This window comes from Oncorhynchus keta, chromosome 28, assembly GCF_023373465.1.
Source record: "Oncorhynchus keta strain PuntledgeMale-10-30-2019 chromosome 28, Oket_V2, whole genome shotgun sequence".
Lineage (NCBI taxonomy): Eukaryota > Metazoa > Chordata > Actinopteri > Salmoniformes > Salmonidae > Oncorhynchus > Oncorhynchus keta.
The window spans coordinates 29,493,148-29,518,813 of record NC_068448.1 but is presented as its reverse complement, the minus strand read 5'-3'; the positions used below and the strand labels follow the sequence as shown (position 1 = coordinate 29,518,813).

Genomic DNA, 25,666 nt, shown 5'->3' with positions numbered 1-25,666 from the left:
ATGGACTACAAAGTGTCGAAAGCACTCCCCATGTTGACTCCACAGTTCTGTCAAGTTGGCTGGATGTCCTTTGGGTGGTGGACCATTCTTGATACACATGGGAACAAGCAGCGTTGCGGTTCTTGATACACACAAACGGGTGCGCCTGGCACCTACTACCATACCCTGTTCAAAGGCCCTTGAATCTTTTGTCTTGTCCATTCACCCCCTGAATGACACGCATACACAATCCATGTCTCATGGCTTAAAAATCCTTCTTTAACCTGTCTCCTCCCCTTCATCTACACTGATTGAAGTGGATTTAACAAGTGACATCAATAAGGGATCATAGCTTTCAACTGGATTTACTTGTCAGTCGATGTCATGGAAAGAGAAGATACCATTTAATCTCTTGTATATTGTTGAATGCTTGAGAATTTGAAATAGGTTACAAGGTTTCATTTTTCTCAGTGAAAGACCTTACTAATGGGCCTTCTGATTATGACAACATTCCAGAAACGTGTTCCCTTTAGTAAAAAACATTATTTCAAGTCCATCGCGTCTCTATCTACGGAAGCCACATATGTGCTTTTATATATTTGTGAACTGAAACGCCACTTTTTTATTTTAAGAGTCCATTAAATTGAACAACCTCCCCAAGGACATGGGGACATGTAGTAAATGTATAGTTTAATTGCATTATGTGGAGATTAATTCTGGCTCATTAACTTTCATCCAGGTTAGCGCAAGAGGTCAGCAAGTTGGGGGAAAGGGAGGGAAAAAATGTGCTTGAAAAAAGAGGGGGAAGACAGAGCACTGCATAGCTATCCCTTATTAAGACACGCCACTAGCAGTAGAGAGAGTGTGTGTGTGTGTGTGTGTACGTATGAGAAAGAGATTGAGAGTGTATGTATATGTGTATGCGTGCGTCTGAGAAAGGGAGAGCATGACACACAGAGAGAGAGAGAGAGAGAGAGAGAGAGAGAGAGAGAGAGAGAGAGAGAGAGAGAGAGAGAGAGAGATGAGAGAGAGAGAGAGAGAGAGATGATACAGAGAGAGAGAGAGAGAGAGACAGAGAGAGAGAGAGAGAGAGAGAGAGAGAGAGAGAGAGAGAGAGAGAGAGAGAGAGAGAGAGAGAGATGATACAGAGAGGAGGAAACCCTTGGGCATTCAGCTTTTCCTTTCTTAACAGTAGTGTTTACTGATCCAGATCTATTCCAAAAATCTTGCCTGGTGTCAGTTTGGATGTCAGATAAGATATCATGAACACAGCCACTACGCTCCAGATGACAACTTCACTTAGGTGTCATGTAAAACTTTTGGCATTCTTGGTTCCATTCTGGCCACGGGCCCAGGACCCCGCTCCTCCAGACCTTTTCTTAATTTATTTGATTGCTTTTTTCATCGCTAACGCACACACACAAGGCGGGGCCAGCGGTAATACCAGCCGCCGTCCTGGTAATTAATACAAAAAGATTTCAGCTCTCGTCTCGGATTTCTGTGTTATTGCTAAATCGGTCGCCTCTCCCCCACATGCCTTTTCACATCTCCTTCACAGAGTGTAAAATAATCCCCAAATTTCCATCAGCGTCGCCGGGGTTACTGCTCTCTGTGGCACATTGGTATGAAAGGGGATCTGGCGGATCGAAAGGGCATGAAAAATGTAAGAGAAATGGATCAGGTATTTCTATTTGAGAGGAAATTCCTGCCTGTTTTGTCACATATCATCTGATCAATCCAGCATGTTTGTACATTTGTGTTTGACGACTGAGTGAGCTAGATAAGATAACATAGATAAGATAGTACTTTATTAATGGGCACTAGATTTATATGAGTTTATCAAGCAGCCCGTTGACTTTCACCTACTTCTCAATTCAGGAGGACCTCCATACAAAAAAATATCATATCTGTAATTCTGTTGGCTAAGTTGGTAGATGCAAGATCCTGGTTGGTTTCCTGCTGGGATCCCCAATATGAAAACTACTGTAAGTCGCTTTCAACAAAAGTGTCTGCTAAATACATGATCATATCATTATCTACTTATACAGACATGTACCAAATGTGTTGTCCTAAGATACACCTTGACATTAGTGTGTGGTTTAGTCATGGGAGCGTTTACTGTACTCTACATCCATGGGCTTCTACTGTAGCAGGGTCATGACGTCTAGCATGGTTAGCCAGGCCGCCTCAGGTCATATCATATAGCTCTAATGATAGGACCGTCTTCACATCTTCGAAGCAAGGGACAAGAAATTCCACTGGTTCCAGGAATAGTAGTATATGAGTCAAAAAGTTTCAATGACAAAATGTTCAGCTGGGAACCGCTTTTAACCCCAAGTAAAAGGACAGCTTTGACCCCCAAGTGGTGAGTCTGCTAAACAGCTAATTATAATATGGTTGCACTGCACTGTATCTTAAATAGTTGATGTCTTGTATGTGTATTTATTGATGTTCATTTCTTGTTGTAATGCATCTTTTTAATTTACTACTATTATTGTGAGGTAAGCAATATTCTGGGTAGGCATTTCATAGCATTTCCATGGCCGCCTGAGAGCCGTTCCATCAATCAGAGCTTTTAAAATGGGGCTTAAAACACATTTCTTCAGATTGTCTTTCTCATAGTCCTAATACGTAAAAGTATTTTTAGCACATAGCCTACTTTTGCTATTCCCAGCCTTGATTCTAAAAGCGATCTTTTAATATCGTTTTTATTTTATTATTATTATGATGACAAAAACACAACCTTACACTTGCACAATCCTAACTTTTTTTGGGGGGACCAATCCTTTTTTCAGACTTCATGTACTTTAAAAAAAACTCTAATTCAAAAAATGATGATTGTCATGAATGATCTATACTATTAATTTGTTATTTTAGTATTATTATTAAGGTAGTACTTTTATTATCATTGTTTGGCAGTGGTTGTAGTATATTATACCGAACAAAAACATAAACACAACATGTAACAATTTAAAAGATTTTACGGAGTTACAGTTCATATAAGGAAATCATGCAATTGAAATACATTCATTAGGCCCTAATCTATGGATTTGACATGACTGGGAATACAGATATGCATCTGTTGGTCACATATACCTTTTTTAAAAAGTAGGGGTGTGAAGCAATAAACCAGTCAGTATCTGGTGTGACCACCATTTGCCTCATGCAGCATGACACATCTCCTTCATATGGAGTTGACAAGGCTGTTGATTGTGGCCTGTGGAATGTTGTCACACTCCTCTTCAATGGCTGTGCGAAGTTGCTGGATATTGGCAGGAACTGGAACACGCTGTCATATACGTTGATCCAGAGCATCCCAAACATGCTCAATGGGTGACATGTCTGGTGAGTATGCAGGCCATGGAAGAACTGGGACATTGTCAGCGTCCAAGATTTGTGTATAGATCTTTGCGACATGGGGCTGTGCATTATCATGCTGAAACATGAGGTTATGGCGGCGGATGAATGGCACGACAATGGGCCTCAGGATCTCGCCACGGTAACTCTGTGCATTCAAATTGCCATCGATAAAATGCAATTGTGTTCGTTGTCCGTAGCTTATGCCTGCCCATATCAGAAACCCACCGCCATCTTGTCTCATCGCTGCAACTCCCCAAAGGGCTCGGGAGAGGCAGGGGTCACCCGAAGTCAGCCTGCAGGCGCCCGTCCCGCCACAAGGAGTCACCAGAGCGTGATGAGTCAAGTAAAGAACCCCCGGCCAAACCCTCCCCTCACCCAGAAGACACTGGGCCAATTGTGCTCCACACTATGGGATGTGTGGGCAGGGCGGTTGTGACAAGGCCTGGGATCGAACCCGGGTCTGTAGTGACGCCTCAAGCACTGCATGATCATGCTGATTAATCAGCTTCTTGATACGCCACATGTCAGGTGGATGGATTATTTTGGCAAAGGAGAAATGCTCACTAACAGGGATGTAAAAAATAAAATGTGCACAACATTTGGGAGAAATAAACTTTTTGTGTGTATGGAACATTTCTGGGATGTTTAATTTCGTCTCACGAAACATGGGACCAACACATGGCGTTTATATTTCTGTTCAGTGTATAAAACGGGTTGTTTGGATCCTGGGTGCGGATTGGTTGATAACAAGGAGTTATAGCACCACAATCCAAAGGTAATGCCTGTTAACAGTTCCATTTGATTTATCAATGCGTATCCACTGTCCCATAGCCCAGCCAGTCAATTTATACATTTAATTTCCCTCTGAAAAAAGCGTAAAGACTATTTTTCCATGCTACGAGCCTAGCATTTGGTTTGCTACTGCGGGGAGCCTATCTGACTTGCGCAACATGTTGCATATTAATGTGACTAGACTGTCAGCTTCTCTGTGCCAGGTGAATTTATTTATCAGGATCATTATAATGGATATATCCAAAGAAATGGTCATATGGAAACAAAAGTAAAACAAATGAAAATTCATAGTTTGCTGTCATTTCAGCTGCTTAGCTATCCTCCATAACTATATTATTGACATGACAATAAGCAGTTTTTTTGCCTATTTATACATTATTTATCAAATCATTATTTGCTGTAGTTCTTGCTGCCTATTTATACATAATTTATTCAATCATTATTTATTGAAGTTCTTGACTCTTGTCATCATTGAACTTCCGCTAGCTAGCTATACGCCAGTGATTTGTTTAGCATAGCAACGTGGAATGAATAGAATTAACGACTGGGTCAAAACATCCCAAAAATAATTAGCCAGCCTGTTTCGTTAGCTACTCCAGAACCTCAGAACTTTTGCCCGGACTGTATCGTCTGGTGGAAAGATTAAATCAAATTAATCATTACTCATTCAAATAAAGTTAGTTGTTTAGCTTTCTGTAACTTTGTAGCAAGTACGGTCTGCATGTGTAGGCGCATATTGCGTCATGATTTCAAGGTGTCCCGATATATTTTCCAACTGTCACGTTATCTGGTTTTAATGTCCATTCTAGAATGCCCTTCTAGCCAAACAGAAACAAATACTCAACAATGCTGTGGTATAACACACGATAATCCCTGAGTTCTCATTCCTTATTGCTTAAGTAGTTAGCAGATAGCAGTAGTGGTAGTAATAGTTGCAGTGTTAGCAGTAGTAGGTTTATAATGTAAGTTATTGTTGTTGTTTTTTCATAGAAGTTATTCTTAAAATTAGCCGAGTCACATTATTCCGCTCTCAGACCACGTGACGGACTATCAATGGCAGGCCAATAATTGGACTTGAACTGAAAGGATTACGCCTGGAACCGACAGCAGATAACCTTTGTGAAACACCATGTAAATGAGTTTTATTCTCCAGCCTTATCTCGCACCCTGTTAATGATGTCATGCGAATGCCTGTGAGGGAGACCGGGGCTTACAGGTTAAGGTGAGATTGGCCCTTGCTGCTACTGTGCTTTCTGTCTTTTTCCCCCCCTCCCTCTCTTCTTTCCTCTCCCCCTCTCTCACTGTGGTGTCATTGGAGAGTATTAAAAGAAGTGGGTGTAATCTCTGCACTTCATGCCTGGCAAATTGCAACACGTGACACAGACCCAGGGCCTTGTCTGTGTTTGAGGCAATATAGGACCACATTTCCCTCCTCCCCTGATGTGACAACAAATGGGCATTATATCTCCTTTTTGCTGACCAAACACGGATATCAGCGTGCCACCATGTCTTCTGAGGGTCACAGATAGAGTACGGTGAGGTGCTGGAGATGATAAGGCTTCAGCTTGCTGTTGAGACTATATATGGCCTATAATCTCACTTTAAATACACCTAGGGTTTTAGAGCAGGACATTTCCAATGCTAATCGTTCGGTCAATCATTGTCTTTCAAAATCACCTGAAATCTAGAGTTCTATGTGTTGAGCTGATGTTTCAAGTCCTTACATGGAATGATGATGATGGTATTGGCACCTCTGGCCTGAGGAAAAATCGCTTTAATGAGCTTTAATGTGACAACTTAGACAATGTTGACTGGAATAAAAAATAAGAAAATTATTTTACTGAGCTCTCGTCTGGGTGAAGTGACAGTGCATTGTAGGTTTGTTGAATTGAGCATTTTGTTTAAGTGGAATCAAATGTCTGGGATGACTGAGAAACGAATGAGTTGCAGAACGATTCCTCAAATTCTTGCAAGTTAACATGCTTGCTATTTTGAAATAAATAAATAGAAAATAAATAGAATAGAATGTTTTGAAAATGACCCATAGCCTTTGACACAGAACATAGCAGTGCAATTGGAAGTCATGGTCAGTTGTGTTTGATTCGATGAGCATCTTTGTCATTGCCTTCATCATTTTTATTCAGTTGTCTTCACTGAATAGCTTATGAGAGGCCTAATAATGCAACATCTAAATGATCTAGGAAAAGTATTCTGGGGTTTTGCACTGATAGGAAATCCACACGGTGCCTCGATGTGAGGAGTTAAATGTTTTGAAGGTCGCAGTTTCTCTCATTGATCTTGCAATGTTTGTTAATTACATTGTCACTGATGTTGTGAGAGATAATTAAGCCACTATGTTTATATGCATAATTATGCGCGCTCCGCATCAGCCTTTGAAAGACAGCGGCGAGAGGGGGGGAAAATGTTTTAATTGTGAGCGCCACAGAAACATGGCAATATAGATGCCCTAGTTACAATCAACAAAGAGCAATGCAAAAAAAAACAAAGACAAGAGTTGCTACTAATGCAGGATGCTCTCTCCACAGTCTTCAAACAGTTTGCCTTTGTTGTGAGATGTAAAGTAGCAGGGACCCAACGGAGGGAAAGGTGTAAGCCTGTTTCACAACACAAACACACATTTACAGACAGTTTTTTTTTTTTACAGGCACCAAATAAACACAAAATGACTAATTAAAACCACAAAGCCCCTGCATTTGCCGGAAAAAAAATATTTTTCTGAGAAGCCCTTGGCCCCACTTCTCTGACAGGCCACAGCCACTGCTGCTCCACCGGGGTAAACAAAAAAGGAAAGAATAATAATACGAAAAAAAAAAACCTTCTGCAGCACATGTACATGACACTGAAACACGAGATGAAAGACCAAAGAATGTCTGTGAAAAGTGAGGTGAGCAAGCAGAAAACAGACCTAAACAAAACCTGTTTTGTACCACACGACAACAACACGACTCCAACTGTGTCTTGTTCTGTCACTTATTTTGTGGTTATCTGTGAAACTAATCTTTTCTCTGTCTCTGTCTTTTTTTCTCTCTCTCTTTTTTCTTTTTTTACTGCTCTGTGTTTTGAATTCTACTGTAGCTATATAGCCCAGTCTCTCAGATAGCAATGTGCCTCCTCCTGGTTTCCAAGTTCACGTCTGTAAACGGTGCATTCTCTGGAGATTGTTTGTGCAGTTAACACGTTGCTGTTGCCACATCAAGACCACACCGTTAAGGTATATGCCACCTCATCTATTTGATTGTCCCTCAGTGCTACCAGAGGAACATCATGTAAAAAGAGACAGATCATTTAATAGGCTGTTGCTGTAAGCCACTAATGCACAGCAAATCAATTGATGAATAAATTAATTAAAGCAAATACACTTACAGAATATCTGCTTTCATCAAATGTTAAGTTCATGAACAATAATGTACCCTCAACTGTGATTCAATGGAGATGGCAAGAAATAGGTTCTTATTCTATTTCAGACTTTATTTGACAACCGATTATCTGGATTCAAGTGCTAAGAGCTAATCGTTCCTCAGCAACGATGGAGACCTATACTCCTCCACTGTACCACTGTATGTAATGGTGGGCTTGGGCAGTGACTAAGTTTAGTGAGCTTAGGGAAAAATCTAAAACTCAAAATGTAATTCTGGGTGTAATATGAAGCTTATCCTTGGACTGACAAACTCTTTTGGCCTACACAGAGTGAGCAGGCAGTGTAAGCCTACTCCAAATACCGGATGAATTTGTTGTTTCACTTACTGTAACCACACACACACACACACACACACACACACACACACACACACACACACACACACACACACACACACACACACACACACACACACACACAGGTTCCTGTTTTCCCAATAGCCTGTTAGTCAGTTCTATCTGTCTGTGGAGTAATACCGTCACTGGCTATTCATGGGATGCACCTCTGTCCCTCGGTCGCGTCGTTGCCATTGTTATCAACGTCCTACAGACGCCGCTCTTGATGTCCGACTGATGACTAATGCCCAGTCCTTCTGAAAGAGATCTAATTTACACTATGCTGGCTTGAAAATATGATTACATTGCTAAAGTACACAAGTAATTAGTAGGAAGCAACTTTTCCATCATTATGATGTCGTCAAGTTAGAAATGTTGTCATTAGCTAGCAAAGTTTGTCAAAAATAGCTAGCAATGGTAACGATAGCTAGTTAAAAATCTGTGCTGTTCCTTCAATATTATCTAGCTAGCTTAAGTTATACTGCATCTATAGTCAATCTGGCAACATCACAATGATGACAAAAGGTTTTCCTACTTATTATTTGCCTCATTTTGAAATATCATCATGTTTCCAAGCCTCTGTAAAGATGAAATATTCATCAGCGCTATTTGACAATGCATTGGGCAGAACACTCAGTTAGGCATCAGTTCTTGTTCAAAACAATATTGTTTTGCAACCCATGAAATCTCATTGTAACCTTACAGTCTCTCTTTCCAGGGACAGGTTCAGGACAGGTCCTGGATGTGGCTATATCCCCCACCTAATATATCTTGGGTACTTAACACTTTAGTGAAAGGAATGGAAGGTTTGAAGGGCAGTTAAAGCGAGAACAGAATTCATCGAGAGGAGTGACGAGAAAAGAACAGAACAACGAGAAAAGAAAGAGAACCTTGTACCTGGAGAGGAGAAAGATGTTTGGCGACTCGGGGGCTCACTTATCAACGGCATGTAGGCGTCCTTTTGAGGCCCGTCTTCCGAGTCCTTGTCGTCGTGGTAACTGCCGTCCCGAGAGTCGAACATGGGTTCGGGCTCATCAGGCGCGTTGTCCTCCTCGTCACTACAGCCCTTGGGCTGTACCATGTACACACCCTCGGGGGGTCCGTCCTCGCCATTGTTGGGCTTGAGTCCCTGCTGTTGCTGCTGTTCCTCCCCACAGTCCAGGGCAGAGGGTGGTGGTTCATCCCCATACTCCCCGTTGACCCACTTCTCAATGGCCTTGCGCCGTTTCTGGTCCTCATCGAGGCTCTGGCCGAGACTCAGGCCCTCGGGGAAGTTGGTCTCGAATCGCTCGCCGCTGTCGTCATAATGGGAGCTCCCGCGCTCGCTGTTCTCCGCCACGCTGTGGTCTCCCTCAGCATGCTGGGAGCTGCCGTCGTACACCACCTGACGGCTCAGCTTGGCACAGATTGCGTTGAGTTTTAGGCCACCTTTCCTTTTGCCGGCCATGTTGGATTTTCCTGAGCTCTTTTCAGTGCATAAAGTCCTTTCAGCTGTTGGAGAAAAAGAAAAGAGAGAAAGGAAAATTGTTGAATGTCAATTCACATGTTTAAGAACCACCATATGTTATTATCAAACGTTCTACCATGGAATTATATTTGTGTTATTCAAATGTCATCATAATTTCCCTCAATGAACACGTTTGTTTATCAGATGAGAGCTGTAGGCCAGCTCTCTTCATCAACAAAGGGCCATCGATCAAGTGTCATTCACGTGATTATTTGAGCTTCACCATGGAAAAAACAGTCTAACAGCTTCTATAAATAGCCCCAAAGCAGTGCCTTTAAAAAATAATAATAACAGCAATCACAAGACTGCAGGGACAAAGAGATAGATACATTCATTTTTACCTTTATTTAACTAGGCAAGTCAGTTATTTTCAACAACGGCCTAGGAACAGTGGGTTAACTGCCTGTTCAGTGGTAGAACGACAGATTTGTACCTTGTCAGCTCGGGGATTTGAACTTGCAACCTTTCCGGTAACTAGTCCAACTCTCTAACCACTAGGCTACCCTGCCGCCCCATACAGTGGGCATATGTTAGCCAAACCACTGACAGTCAGTTTAGTCAGAGTTTTAACATATTAGCCGCTGCAGAAAAAAGAAGGAAAAAACTCTCTGAGAGCTGAATAGGAAAACCACATCCAGATCAGTATCGGACCCCCTAAGGTACTACAAGCAGCCAATACACAAGCTACATAATCCTTCACATGACAGCTCTGTAGAGACCCTCCTGAAATGTTATCTTCCAATCTTCCCCTTTACCTAAAGAGGCTGTGGTTCTGCCAATGAGTGGGGGGCTGCTTAGTTTTAACCCTGACAGGCAAGGTTTAGAAACAGAGTCCATGCTTTACTTCCAGCCCTCCTAGTAGTTTTAGCAGAAGTAAGCTAGCTAGCCAGCAAACTCTAAACTCCTCTTTTGCCCTTCTCTTCTCTTCTCAAATTTTAAATGAGCCGAATACAACAGGTGTGAAATACTTACTTATACAAGCCCTTAACCAACAATGCAGATTTTTTTTTAAAGTAAGAAAATATGTTCAAAAAAAATCTAAAACATTAAATAAACTAAAGTTTAAAAAAAAGTTACAATAAAATAACAATAATGAGGCTATATACAGGGGGTACTGGTACCAAGTCAATGTGCGGGGGTACAGGTTAGTCTAGGTAATTGAGGTATGTACATGTAGGTAGGGGTAAAGTGACTATGCATAGATAATAAACAGCTATACGCAGCAGTGTAAAATAGTGGGTCAATGCAAATAGTCTGGGTGGCCATTTGATTAACTGTTATGCAGTCTTATGGCTTGGGGGTAAAAGCTGTTAAGGAACCTTCAGACTTGATGCTCTGGTACCGCTTGCCATATGGTAGCAGAGAGAGCATTCTATGACTTGGGTAGCTGGAGTCTTTTACAAATTTTAGGGCCTTTCTCTGACACCGCCTGGTATAGTGGTCCTCTCCTCTGCTCTCAGTAGGCTGCACTGCTGCTGCCTGTTCCTTTGTGTTGTTGGCCGTTATCAAACAATATTACTGGTAAGGTGGTAGGTGCACTGGCCATGAAAACAACAAATATACATTTACATGCATTTGTTGCTGATTAGATGTATAGTTGACATTTTTTTCATTCTGCAGGTGAATTCATAGCCAACATGACAACAAGTATGTTGAAAATACTCTCGTCCACTCAAATATACGGTGCATTCGGAATGTAATCAGACCCCTTCACTTTTTCCACATTTTGTTACGTTACAGCCTTATTCTAAAATAAATGTATGTTTTTCCTCATCAATCTACACACAATACCCCATAATGGGCGGCAGGGTAGCCTAGTGGTTAGAGCGTTGGACTAGTAACCGGAAGGTTGCAAGCTCAAACCCCCGAGCTGACAAGGTGCAAATCTGTCGTTCTGCCCCTGAACAGGCAGTTAACCCACTGTTCCTAGGCAGTCATTGAAAATAAGAATTTGTTTTTAACTGACTTGCCTAGTTAAATAAAGGTAAAATAAAAATAAAATAAAAAATAATGACAAAGCAAAAACAACTTTTCAGATTTTTTTTGATTTTTTTTAACATAAGTATTCAGACCCTTTGCTCTGAGACTCGAAATTCAGCTTAGGTGCATCAAGTTTAGAATAATCACACTTGAGATGTTTCTAAAACTTGATTGGAGTCCACCTGTGCTGAATTAAATTGATTGGACATGATTTGGAAAGACACACTCCTGTCTATATAAGGTCCCACAGTTGACAGTGCATGTCAGAGCAAAAACCAAGCCATGAGGTTGAAGCAATTGTCCGTTGAGCTCAGAGACAGGATTGTGTCGAGGCACAGAACTGGGGAAGGGTACCAAAACATGTCTGCAGCTTTGAAGGTCCCCAAGAACACAGTGGCAGAAGTTTGGAACCACCAAGACTCTTCCTAGAGCTGGTCGCCTGGCCAAACTGAGCAATCGGGGCAGAAGGGCCTTGGTCAGGGAGGTGACCAATAACCTCATGGTCACTCTGACAGAGCTCCAGAGTTCCTCTGTGGAGATGGGAGAACCTTCCAGAAGGACAACATTCCCTGCAGCACTCTACCAATCAGGCCTTTATGGTAGAGTGGCCAGAAGGAAGCCATTCCTCAGTAAAGGGCACATGACAGCCCGCTTGGAGTTTGCCAAAAGGCACCTAAAGGACTCAGACCATGAGAAACAACATCTCTGGAGAGACCTGAAAATAGCTGTGCAGCGACGCTTCCCATCATATCTAACAGAGCTTGAGAGGATCTGCAGAGAATAGGAGACACTCCCCAAATACAGATGCGCCAAGCTTGTAGCGTCATACCCAAGAAGACTTGATGCTGTAATCACTGCTAAAGGTGCTTCAACAAAGTAAAGGGTCTGAATACTTATGGAAATGTTATATTTCAGTTTATTTTTAATACATTTGCAAAAAATTCTATAAACCCATTTTTGCTTTGTCATTTTTGGATATTGTGTATAGATTGATGAGGGGGAAAAAAACAATTTAATACATTTTAGAATAAGGCTGTAATGTACATTCTTGGGGGGAAAAGTCAAGGGGTCTGAATGATTTCCGAATGCACTGTATGTTTACCAAAATGGTTTGTTATTGTTTCCGTAGTGAAGATACACGTTGTAAACTGAGGGATACAGTATAATCTCTATTTCTCTAAAGAAGCTCCACCGAACAATAACAGTGACAGAGTGACTGTTAGGGGTAGGAGTGGGTGGCATTATTTCACCTAGCCCAGGCAATCTTTAAAACATGTCCTCGGCTAAAGCAAGTGCAGCTGCCTCAAGCATTCCATATTAAGAGCTGCCTTTTTAGGGCAGAAACTGCACACTGTTACCTTTCACTTGATGAAAAGAGCCACCAAAGTTCACCTTGAGCAGATGTTACAGGCAAAAAAATCATGTCCAGATCTTTATCATGTATTAAATAACTTATATCACGGGCAAAGCTTAGACGTTAGTGAATAATATGCTGTCCATCATCTTAACCACTTTTGGAATTATTTCCTGCCATTTTTAAAAGACCACCAGGGCTAGTTTGGTGCCCAACTCTTCAAAGTTGTCAATGTTTCAATTGACATAAACAAGGAGAAGTCTTCTGCAGTGTCGTCCACTTTAAGTTGTATTCTTTGTACCAAATACTGAAACTGTATTTCTCTTTACTCAAAAGTCTGTCACTATCATTATCAATACATTGTACTTTACTGGGTATGCTATTTTTGTTGAAGAAAAAACAAGATATTACTATAGGAGAGGAAATAAAGTTCTATTTCAATAGACTTTGCATAAAAATGTGTATAATTACATTTACATTTTAGTCATTTAGCAGACGCTCTTATCCAGAGCGACGTACAGTTAGTGCATTCATCTTACGATAGCTAGGTGAGACAACCACATATCACAGTCGTAAGAAGTACATTTTCCCTCAATAAAGTATTTATCAGCCAAGTCAGAGCTAGTATAGGCTTCTTCATTACATCTAGGCCATAAAGCGAAGATCAAGCACAATTATGCGTGAGCCATTGCTGGCATTATGTAAATCACAGACAGCCCTTAAAATCCTTTTTTCATTTTTTTCATTCGAAGATACCTTGTGGCTACCTCCCAAATGGCACCAGTTTCCTGGTCAAAAGTAGTGCACTATATAGGGAATAGGGAGCCATTTGGAACACAGCTCTAGTGTGAGTGAGTTTACAGATATTACCTCGCCAGTATACAATGCACCCAGCGCTGCCCACCACACATGCTTTCTCAGTTACTTTATTTACATTGTGGACTTCCTCATTTGAAACAATGACTTGTGGAATTATGTGCAGTCTCGAGCTCGCCGTATATCAGTGGCACATTACTGTACAATTTTGTGTTAGACAATTGCGGCCGGGGTGAAAAGGTCACATTTTTAGAGGACAGCAATTTTGAAAAAATCAGCTGGAAAAACTATTAGGAAGTGGAAGACATAAATGTTCGGGTATTTTTTCAGAAACACCCCTCCGAAGGAAGATTGAGGTCATTTGGGCGTTGCAGTGGAGGTCATTTTTCTGTTTACTGTGCTCAGTATTTCATGCTTTAACTACCGATTTCCTTTGCATCGCAATCTCCTGCTCCTTGTAGGAAATGACCCCTGCCGAGTTGTTTCTTTCCATTAGTGACTATTTATGTACATTTTTCCCCAACAACATAGAGCTCGACTTCTGGGGTAAACTCCTACTGATTGAGAAGCACAATAGGCTTCACACTAAATCTTCTGAATGTTTTAATTACTAGATATGCTCTAAAAAACTATGTGGTTAATACAATACATATGGAGACCTTTATTAAAAGACCGGAATATCTACGGGAAGAGATTGGGAGTCCAACTGGAAATTAAGAGTCTTTGTGGATTGGAGAGGCCTGGGGACTTTACAGTACAACAACGTTTTCAGTGTAGAGAACGCTTGTCCACACGCAGCAGCTTTTGCCACTGCTTACAACAGGGATTGCTATGGTTACACTGGCCTCACGTCATTTGTGTGCATGACAGCATACAATGAGATAAAATCAGTGGGGACCTACATGAAAGAACAACTTTTTCCTTTGGGGCCAACTCCCCCTTCCCAAGAGTCCAGTAAGCAATCTCAGCCATTAATGAATATCAGGGAGAAAAACAAGACTGGATGCATCGCTCCTCTGTTTTAGAATAGACTTCGAATTGTCAAAGCCACACACCTCGGTCGCACAAAACACTAAGAGCTCGGGAAGACAAATAAGAGTTGAATCGGAGCACTACCAAATGAAACGTATGTTTCCTACTGTTTACTGTAACTGTGACAAGATTTTTGACTGGAAACTGTGCAGGGCTGAGACAGCGGGGCTACGCTGACTGTATAAGGCCAAAACCTGAACAAAAAGTCAAGAAACTATTTTTGAACACATCCACTTATTTGTACTGGGACAGGGGATCTTTTCCAAGTCAAGAAGATGTGCATCAAAGCCATTTGTAAGCCCTGTTTCTTCTCAGAACTGGATGACTACATGCAACACAGGGCTCACGTTCAAATCTACTCTCGGCACTGAGCTTTCCGAACCCCGGCGTGTCTTGTTGTGTCTTTTTGATGCCGAGCCCCTCTGTTTACGTGCCAGAATGATATCATGCCCAATCAAGTGGTGTTTCAAATCCTAATAACGCTGTTGGAAGTGCATTATTTGCATGTACGTGCAACGACTGTAAAAAAGGCTGCCAGAGCGCAAGAGAGAGAGAGAGGAGACAGAGAGAGAGGAGACAGAGAGAGGGAGCGAGAGAGGGAGGAGATAGAAAGAGAGAGAGAGGAGACAGAAAGAGAGAGGAGACAGAGAGAGAGAGGTGACAGAGAGAGGAAGAGAGAGGGAGAGAGAGAGAGAGGAGACAGAAAGAGAGGAGACAGAGAGAGGAAGAGAGAGAGGGAGAGAGAGAGAGGAGACAGAGAGAGGAAGAGAGAGAGGGAGAGAGAGAGGAGACAGAAAGAGAGGAGACAGAGAGAGGAAGAGAGAGAGGGAGAGAGAGAGAGGATACAGAAAGAGAGGAGACAGAGAGAGGGGGAGAGAGGAGACAGAGAGAGGAGACAGAGAGAGAGAGGAGACAGAGAGAGAGGAGACAGCAAGAGAGAGAGGAGACAGAGACAGAGAGAGAGGGGAGAGAGAGAGAGAGAGAGAGAGAGAGAGAGAGAGAGAGAGAGAGAGAGATAGAGGAACAAGAGAGAGAGGAGACAGAGAGAAGAGAGAGAGAGGAGACAGAGAGACAGAGAGGAGACAGGGAGAGATAGGAGACAGAGAGAGTAGACAGAGAGGAGACAGAGAAAGAGAGAGATGTGGACATGGGGGCGTGAATGGCTGGGTCAAGCAGGGCCCCTTTCTGCCACACAGACAAGAGGGGGGTACACATTACACAGGGGGAGCTGACCAAAATGTTGGCTTATTTCTTATCTATAGCACTGGAAGATATCTAACTACTATACAGCTAATATGTTCTATAAAGGGTCAATAGGAAGTCTAGGTAAGAATATAGCTCACTCCAACTATGTATTGTATTGCAAAGTAAAGGATTACATGCTGCCTTGTGCATTTCTATGGAGGATATACTTAAGAACCAGTCTGAGAAGAGTAGATATGACCTGTAAAACGGGAGCTTATCTCCTTAGGTATAATCAAACATTGGCAAAGGAGTTTTGGTAGGTTCCTGCTGGGTTCCAACATCTTGACTGACACAGGGACAAAAACCTTGGTAATATTTGAATTTAATTAATCCAAAACTGGCCTGGGAAAAGACTGAACAGCTCGGGATTATTTTTCAATATGTAACCCAGTTTTTTAGCTCCTGGGAAAAAAAGACCAGTTCTAACTTTGCAAACCTCAGGCAGATTAATCGACAAGGCCCGAACTCCCGGTGTGTGGCTGAGTGAGCCTTTTGTGTCTCTGTTTCTCCAGGGTGGTGTGTGGGGGGGTCTGAATGCATTGTGCGATACACACACACACAGTCACAAACACACACACGCACCTTAACACAAAAACAGTCCTCTGGTTTTTATTTTTGCTAATTTACAGCTTTCAGGAAGAGAGCGTTTCCCCCCGCTCTCTCTCTCTCTCCTTCGCACGGCCGAAGGTGAGCTGCCGCAGCCCAGGGAAGCCAGGCAGAAAGAAGCCACTGATGGACAAACACGCCACAGCACCCAGACCTGGCCCCTGCATCTGGCCCCTCTTTAATTTTTATTACACAAGAATAACAATAAGCAGGTCTGCGACCTCCGCCGCGAGATTTTGCCACAGTTTCCCCAACAGTGCAGTGCTGCCGAAGCTCCAAATTTCCATTTTCTGCATGCATATTTAATTGAGTTTTGTCCCAGTGGTGCGGAAATGATTTGTTTTTTGCTCTCTGTTCACTTGACTCCTCTTCGGAGTCACTAACCCTGATTAAGACGTTCCCGTTAATTTCCCAGCGCACACCTTTTTTTTTGTGCATTAATGGTTCTGATCGTCTAATTAAAACTTCTCGGCTCGGCTGCTGATCACCGCTCGTTGTGCCTCTGACCTGAAGTTTTAATTGCCGCATCAGAAGCGATAATAATAATTTCGGAGGTTCTGATGATTAAAAACAATGCCATTGCCAACTATTCAAGAGAGCGGGAGAGAGAGAGAGAGAGAGAGAGGGGGGGGAGGAGAGAGAGAGAGAGAGAGAGAGAGAGAGAGAGAGAGAGAGAGAGAGAGAGAGAGAGAGAGAGAGAGAGAGGGGGGTAGGAGAGAGAGAGAGAGAGAGAGAGAGAGAGAGAGAGAGAGAGAGAGAGAGAGAGAGAGAGAGAGAGAGAGAGAGAGAGAGAGAGGAGGGAGGGCAGGAGAGAGAGAAGTTTATGTAGGAGGGGATATAGGTGGATGAAGGGGATGTACTGTACCAGAGGGGTTGAGGGGGTGAGGCGGGGATGGGGGATCACAGGGTGATTGCTCTGGGGGAAGAGGAAGAGAAGGGGAGGGCAGATGGAATTTTCCCAGCATTCTTCTCCTCTGGGGTCCTGGCGTAGAAGAAACAGGTTGGTTGGGCTGAGCTTTCCCCACCACCTGATATCTACCACTCACTTATTCAGGCAGTCACTCAGCTAGCCAAGAACGTTACTCACTAGGCAGGTTTGCCAGGCTGTGTTAGAGGGAGTGAGAGAAAATAAAAGATAAAAGGACGTAAAGGAGATGACTTGTATGCACTACTGTCCTCAGCTCATTTTCATAATCCAACAATAGTTAGCCAGCACAAAACACACTTTTGTTCCAAGAGGCAGATACATGGAAAAACTCCATGAGATTTGTCTCCCTTGTCAAACAAAACTATGTGTAAACGGAAAACACAAGGTCTGTGCCTCCCAATGGCCTTTCAGGCAGCACTCACTTAGCAAAAAATTACGCAAAACATTGCGATGACCTTAAAAAGGAAAGGTCGTGCACCAGGAAAACTGCCATGAGCACTAATGTGTCACATTGTCACATTCTGTTCTTTTTTACCACTGGATTCAAATGGATTTTTTTCTTGTTTAGATTCCACTGCAGGATCAATCTTTTACTTCAAAGATACACGCCAGGTCAATACAATAACCACCCAGAGTTTACTAAATGCTATTTTAGAGCAAAATGAACAAAGCACAAGCACATACTAGTCTCACACACACACAAACACATGCACTCACACATACACACACAGGACAAAGCTCTCCCTCTCGCCCTGTCTCTCGCTCTTCCTCTCTCTCTTTCTCTTTCTGTCCGTACCGCTCTCTCACAAATCTATTTTATTATTAATCAGTTGGTTGCACATCTGCTTGCTTGCTGTCTTTTTTCTATCAATAAAGCACTTATTGCTTTTAGTCTAGGATGTGACCTTGCATGTTGCATGATGTCTTTTAGGGACTGACCTTGAGGGACCCGTTTGGACTTCACAGCAGCACTACCCCTGGGCTGTTATCACACTGCAGCCCCCCAGCCATGCGCCCAATACTCACCCTGTATCGCCAGCCTGCCGCAAACATAAACAAAGACACATACACACATGTATGCACGCAGACAGAAACGCACGAACACAGAAGCCACACACACACACACACACACACACACACACACACACACACACACACACACACACACAACACACACACACACACACACACACACACACACACACACACACACACACACACGAGTCTTGACACACCCACGCACTCTCTCGGGAAACAGGACAAGGGATACGGAACACAATGTATATCTTGAGTGCAAACGGAAGGGGAAAGAAGCTGAACTTGGGTGCAATCAGGCAGTAACGTTGCATTTTTGGGAGGACAAATATGCCCCCTGGCTCGATCACAAACGGTAATTACAGACATTTTCTAGAACAAAAAACAGACGAGCCAAACGGTTTATCAGACAAGGAAAATAACGTGGGTGACGTGAGCCATTCTGACAGGCAAGAAGAACCAAAACAGCTAACTTTATATTCAGTTTGCCGCAGAGGGTGATTCCTCAGCTAGTGGCGTAGCAGACTGACATCTACAGTACCTTTCTAAAATTGCACATAACATTTGTCCTAGCAGCCGGCACTGTAGTTTCAAATAAAGACAATTTGTCTGTATTCCAGAGAGCTAGACCACAAATCGGGAGTCTCTAAATAAAAACCAACAACCGAATAAGAAGTCAAAATTAGCGTGGGCGAGGCGACGATTCTGGTTCTCCCTCATGGCGGCAGTGTGTGATGGTTGGCGCCACGGCGAGCCGCACCGGGGCAGTGTGGGTAATATGCTGGAAGAAGGGGGCTCGAGCTCAGTGCGCCACTTGAGGGCCCTTGAGCTAATATCTGTACAGATTAACTGCTTGAGTTGTATTTTAGTCACGGGGATCTTTTTTTGCTTTTGTTGCAAAGGCTTGTGGGAAGGGAGAGGGTGAGTGTGAGTGTGAGTGTGAGTTTGCGTGTGTGTGTGTGTGTGTGTGTGTGTGTGTGTGTGTGTGTGTGTGTGTGTGTGTGTGTGTGTGTGTGTGTGTGTGTGTGTGTGTGTGTGTGTGCAGAAGCTTGTGGGGGTTAGTGCAGGCTCTTCTCCACGGCGAGGGCACACGGCTGGAGAGGTCGGGAGAGAGGGAGGCCCCCCAGACAGACTGGTGTCTGTCACTCCAAGTCATTATCTTTGGGGATATATTTAATTTACCGGGTTCCGGCACCACACTGCTGAGTAAGTCAGTCTCTTCCCCCTCCCCACCCCTACCACTGCCATCAGGAGGGCCTGTCCTCTAGGGGAAACCCAGCGCAAGACGCTCCATTAGTTATCAATTAAGAGTGCGGAAATCTCCACTGCGGGTGCACGGACATACACACGCGCACACGCGCAGATGAGGCCTGGACACCTTCGCTCTCTTTCTCTCACACACCCATTGGACAGGAAGTCGGAGGGGAGAGGGCCTTGTGTGTGCGTGTGTGTGTCCGGGTGGCGCTTTGCTTTTGTCCATGAGGTTAACCTTGATATGAGGCCCTGTCAGGCCAGATAATGTCAATCAATGACAAGGCCTCCAAGATAACCCCCTAATGTGAAACCTAAAAAGCAGGCCTGTTTAGATGTTCAGACATGCCCTCTCTCACACCAGCCATATGAATAACATTACATTGAAATGAGTTGTGGCATTTCTTTAACAAGACTGTTAAGACATTTTGACAGCCTATAAGGCACTTTGCAGCTAAAAAAAAAAATATGAATAAAGGCCGACACCGAGTGAACCTGACAAAGCTTCTTCGTTGCATATGGCAGCATTTGAATGGCCAGTACCAACTCAGTGTGAGTGTGGGGGGAGGAGAGAAATGGGAGGTGGTCTTTCTCAAGGAAACGTTACAGCTCCCGGGACGGCTTAATTGATTTCCAAGGTTACTTTTCAAATTTGTTTTTCAGATACAAGGGGCCTCGTTTATGTGTGTGTGTGTATGTGAGTGTTCGAGGGAGAGCAAGTCAATGTTTTTCAAGCAATTTCCTCAAATTCGGCCTACTTCGGATTGTTCACATCAGATTTCCTGCCGATCTCCTTGAGACGAGAGACTGTGAGAGAGGGAGGAGGTGACATTAACCAAAAAGCGTACAATTCCAGATAGGATGCCTGCGCTGACAACATTGATCCCTGGCCACCATTAAAGCATTTGCTCTGCTTGACAGATTTTTCCTCTTTTGGATTTTAAGTGCGGCGGAATGAATCACAGGTGCCCCCTAAATGTCATCTAGCACAGGTTGCTACCTAAATATACGATAAGACCTTTACTGTAGCTTTACTGTAGCCTCTATCTGAAAGGCGAAAGCTGTGTAAAAAGAAAGCCTGCGAAAGGTATTTATCATTTACGCTTTCAGTAAAAAAATGTTTTTTTACGTTTTTCCCTTCGCATACAGTGCAGTCAAAGATATTTAGGGAAAGAGAAATAGCCTTCTTTGTAAGACCATGAGTATCATATTTGGTTGAAGGGAATTGATATTCCTGTCATTTAAGCTTGCCTAAGTCTATTTTCTGGGCCTCACTAACGAAACACAAAAGTCTGAGCCAGTAGACCAAACACTGGTGGAAAGTCTCATGGTGGAAAATCCCAATCTGGGGCCTGGGTTGTGGATGCAGAGAGCATATTAAAGAGAGACGGGTCCCCTCAGTGAACACTGCAGTATGTTGACTCTTATTTACCTCTGACAGCACGGGGCTGAGGTGAGTGTAGTCACAGCTAGGGTTTGTCAGTTGTTAGAAAGACAACAGGGTTCGATAGTGTACGTTTCAGTCGGCAGGGAGAGAGAGAGAGAGAGAGAGAGAGAGAGAGAGAGAGAGAGAGAGAGAGAGAGAGAGAGAGAGAGAGAGAGAGAGAGAGAGAGAGAGAGAGAGAGAGAGTCTGAGGTGTCTGCAGGCCCTTAGACAACATGGTACCCTCCAATCACATTGCTCCTCTGACTACTGGCTGTAGGTCACGTCACAGGCTCTGACACACACACTCTCAAATATGTACAGTGACACTTCTACACACATGAAACATGTTTACACAGTTCAGCTCAAATGGGTAGAGTAAAACAATTCAACAACACAACATGCTGTACAGTTAAACACAGGTTAAAACTAAACTAGAGGTGGATGTAAAGGAATAACTAAATGTTTCTATTTCACCTAAAACAGAAAAGTCATGTCTTTGAGAGTTTTGTTGAAAGAACAATGTGTCTTGGTTGGATTTGAAAGTCGCATTGAAACAAAAAGTGACTGTGAAACCATGAGGCGGGTATAAAGCTGCTTTACAGAGAAAAAGAGCCTTCTATTTTGGTCCAAGACACAGAACAGGCTACAAAAGGAAGTGTTGCTAGCTGACTCAAACAAATAATATGCTTTTGATAAAAACCACAACAACTCCTTTTGCATTCTACACCAAAACCCACCTGGTTTCCTGAATTTTCTCAACATCATCTGCTTCTTTCACCAGAAACAACTGACAAAATGTCATGCATCAAACACATAGGTCTTGAGAAAGGATAGTGTTGTTGGTTGTAACGTAATGTTGAATAAATAATTATAGATACAAAACAAATGTAAAACACCACAAAACTGAACATTGAAGCTTGCATGTTTGAATGCTATACAGCTGCCCGTTTTACATTTCTGCAGCATTAATATTCCTCTTATTATTATTTTAAAGTGAAAACGGATACTCCGTTGAAGTGCAAATCTGATGAATTACGGTAGCAGATTGCTGTTATTAATTATTAAAGCCTATTTTATAAATATTCAGGTCTGTCATGCATCTAATAATGAACGCTTTAGAGAAGGTTACTTCCCGTGCGTATCCTAACGTGTCAGAAATATCACTTTTAATCACACTCGTGTCAGGTGGCAGGGTACAGGTCGGAACTCTGTTAAAAAAGAACCGAATTGCAGCCTAGGCCCTCCACTGTGCTCATCCACAGCTTTGCGTTACTGTTGCTTCACGCCATTTAGTACCATAGGTACTGTAGTCGCTCTACCCTGTCTAAAGTGGTGTCGAACTAGTACTTCTAACTTCCTGCAGGATTCTCACCGGCATCTGTAATTTGAATGGCGAATAATGCATCAACGCCCGCTCTACCTTCTGGACACACCTAGTCCCAGCGCTAGGGGAGCCATATGGTGCCTTGATGCATATTCATAACCTTTCTCAGTGTGTCGGGATGCAGCCAGGCTTTAACAAGTGCCTCGCAAACTTCAAATAGAAGACGAAAAGAAAGAGAGAAGAAAGAAAAAGCCAAAGAAGTTGGCCCGTGCTCCCTTTTCTTCTTTCTTCCCCCCTCTCTGGAAGAGAGGAAGATGAGTATGGGTGCTGATAGCTGATCCCAGCACAGTTGCGTTGTGTGGAAGGAGGGCGAGGACGTACTGGAGCGCTCGGAGAGTGTCTTACAGTGGCAGGGAGAGGCGGGGGTGACAGCCGGGTGGGTAAACTGTGTTGTCAGGTGGGCTTGACAGTCTTACCAGCAGGGTAAATATCAGAGGCACCCTATCTCCACACACACACACGCATGCACGCACGCACACACACAGAGAGAGAGAAACACGCTCTGCACGCTCTAATATTAACACTGTCAGAGCTGCAATACTACCCCATTATTATCTGTGCACAGGGCCCTCTCTGTAAGCTTGCCTCACTGTCCTCTCCCCTGCTCCTCCATGGAGGTAGCAATTACTAAAGCTAACATCTCTGGTGCTCTCCTCTTTTCCTCCTGCACCCCCTCCTCTATTCTTTTCCTCCTTCTTGTGCGATACACACTCAAATGCCGTGCCAGTCAGTTTACCAGCCAGTGACACAGTTGACGGTGTGCCAGCGATTAAGTGGCATTTTATCAAATTAGTTTGGTACCCAGCTGATGTGTAATAAAGGTACAGTAGGATCCCACAGGTCCACAGACATCAATCCCCGGGGTCTCCGCCAAACTGTGGAGCCGGTAAGCATGGCCCGGAGTTACCTCACCGCACTGCCTAGGAGCCATTCGCTCAATGCTCCAAAACACAGACATATCAACTACGAGTCATATTAAATATTATATAATGAACATTTTGATTTTAAACTATTTCAACATTATAAATGATTTCTTATGTGTTGATATCTAGGCCTATACTTCAATTGATTATTTTCCAAATGTTGTCAAAATGCAACTGACTCTGTGTGTACGCGGTTAATGTAATCGGTTGAGATGAGAGGAGTGCTGCCTTCTTGGATGGCATTTTCATTACTAACAATGTTCTTTTTTTCCCCCTCCCCTGTTGGAACCCGCGTCTTTATCAAAGGTGATGGCTTGCTTGGGCGCATTTTCTCAAACGTCTTCTTCCCCGAGCGCATTTCCCAAGCCGCTCTCCGGCGAGTGTCAGTCATAACAAAGATTTGATGGTGAGATCAAAAAGAGAAGGACAGTGCGGAGGAGAGGAGGAGAGGAGGAGAGGAGGAGAGGAGGAGAGTGAGACAGAAAGGGTTCTGCCTCCCCGTGCCACTGAGGAGGGGGATTTCTCCAAGCAAGCCCCTGTTTTCAGACGCAAATACAACAAAACACGAGGAGCCGCCACGAGACATCAAAATGTGCGATGTTGACTTTAAAGAGGCCTTCAGATGCATGAGGAGTTGTCAGTGTCAACTCTTGCCAACCAGTGGGACTAACGGCTGAGAACAGAAGATACAGGCAGAGAAGATCATAACCAATTCAGCAGCTCGGCGAAAAACTATGTCTCTTCCAACCTGTCGATCAGCACGAGATCAGTAAACATTTCTACTGTCCTCTGAAATTCTCTGCTCGTATGATTTCAACTGATATTCAGGAAGATTGTCAGGAAGACAGGCCTAAATAGCAACTGGCAGCTAAGCATATGTTTTTCAACTGTCTCCCCCACTCCATGGACTGGGGCCTTCAACAGGTGCCTAGAAAGCTAGGCTCTCAACTCAACTTTGCTTCATACAAAGAGATCTTCATTGAGAGATATCAAAGATTTTCCTCAGGCTTTTTTAGGTCTGAGCTGGGTCACGACATGTAAAGACGACGTCCATATTTCTCCTGTGTTGTCACGTTCGTTCCCTGAGCATTAGGTTCACTCTAAATAGCCTCCAGGAGATTGCATTGGCTCTGGTTCAAATGTGCATTTTCTCCCAAAAACCTGGTCCACAAGTGGGGCCAAAGATATCAGAGGAGCAACAGAAGGCCAACTGTTGAGACGATAGTAAGTAGTCAGAGAGATTCTGCACCTCAGCATCCCTTACTAATCAGGTGAAAGAGAGAGAGAGCGAGAGAGAGAGAGAGAGAGAGAGAGAGAGAGAGAGGGAGGGAGACAAAATACAAACAAGCTCCGCTCTGCTATTTGAGTTTAGTTAGCCAGAGAGTTAGCGGGATGAGTTATGGTTAGCTAAGAGCCGAGGGACGCTGTATTTATGGGGGGACTGAGTGAGTGTTAAATCCCTGGTAAGAAATAAAGTTGTCCGTGAGCGAACTGGGGGAAACATTTCACTCAGTCTAAAAGGTGGCTTGAAAAAATAAAAGACATCCCTCTTCCTAGGTAAGCACTTTTCCTTACTCCACAAAAGGAAGAATGAAAAAATAAAAAAATCTAACTGTAGAGCACATTCAAGTGGCCTGAATCTTTAAACAGTACTTGAATAGTAGCATATTTCCCCAAGTAGATAATATCTGGGGGATTCAAGAGCCAAAAGGAGGAAAGAGCCTGATTCCTCTGAAATTGCATGCAGGTTTTGTGACGGATTGTAGCTACGCAGCTTTCTACACATCAATAGGAGCACACTTGTTGCAGTACAGTAGTTCATCCAAAAGCTTTGTAGCACTGTAGTTGACCGGTACACCAAAAATGGAATGGTTTTAGTTTGAAGCAAATTGCACAGAAACAGGTATTAAAATGTGAAAATTAGGTAAAATTGTCAAATGAGAAAGGACCAAAATGAGACTTCTGTTCAATAGAGTAGAGAGAGATCGGTCTTCACACACATACTTCACCTCAAACTTCTAGCCCACCCTGGCTCACCAGTAGTAACAACAATTATTACTTAAAAGGCTGTATTTTTGCATTAACTTAAAAGGCTTTATGCTTTTCCTTCCAGTCTGTGCGGCCTCACTTCCCCTAAGTATTTCTATAAATCACCAGTTACTGTTAACATGTACTCCACAATTCAGTCATCAACCTCCTACCGGGTCAGAGTGAAAACAGAGGGGGAAATATCTGCTTAGTAAAATCATACACACACACACACAAAAGCTGCAA

General features: G+C 43.2%; 1 protein-coding gene across 10 annotated transcripts in view; it reads right to left on the bottom strand.

The window, feature by feature from the left end:
* Window positions 1-25,666, bottom strand: part of casz1 (castor zinc finger 1) — a 256,887-nt gene that overhangs the window by 30,268 nt on the left and 200,953 nt on the right. For all 10 annotated transcript variants that reach the window (XM_052482717.1, XM_052482718.1, XM_035740663.2 and 7 more), the window contains one exon: window positions 8,803-9,396. In XM_052482717.1, coding sequence (XP_052338677.1) covers window positions 8,803-9,352 — 550 coding nt within the window. In that variant the 5' untranslated portion in view covers window positions 9,353-9,396. The remainder of the gene's footprint in view (window positions 1-8,802; window positions 9,397-25,666) is intronic.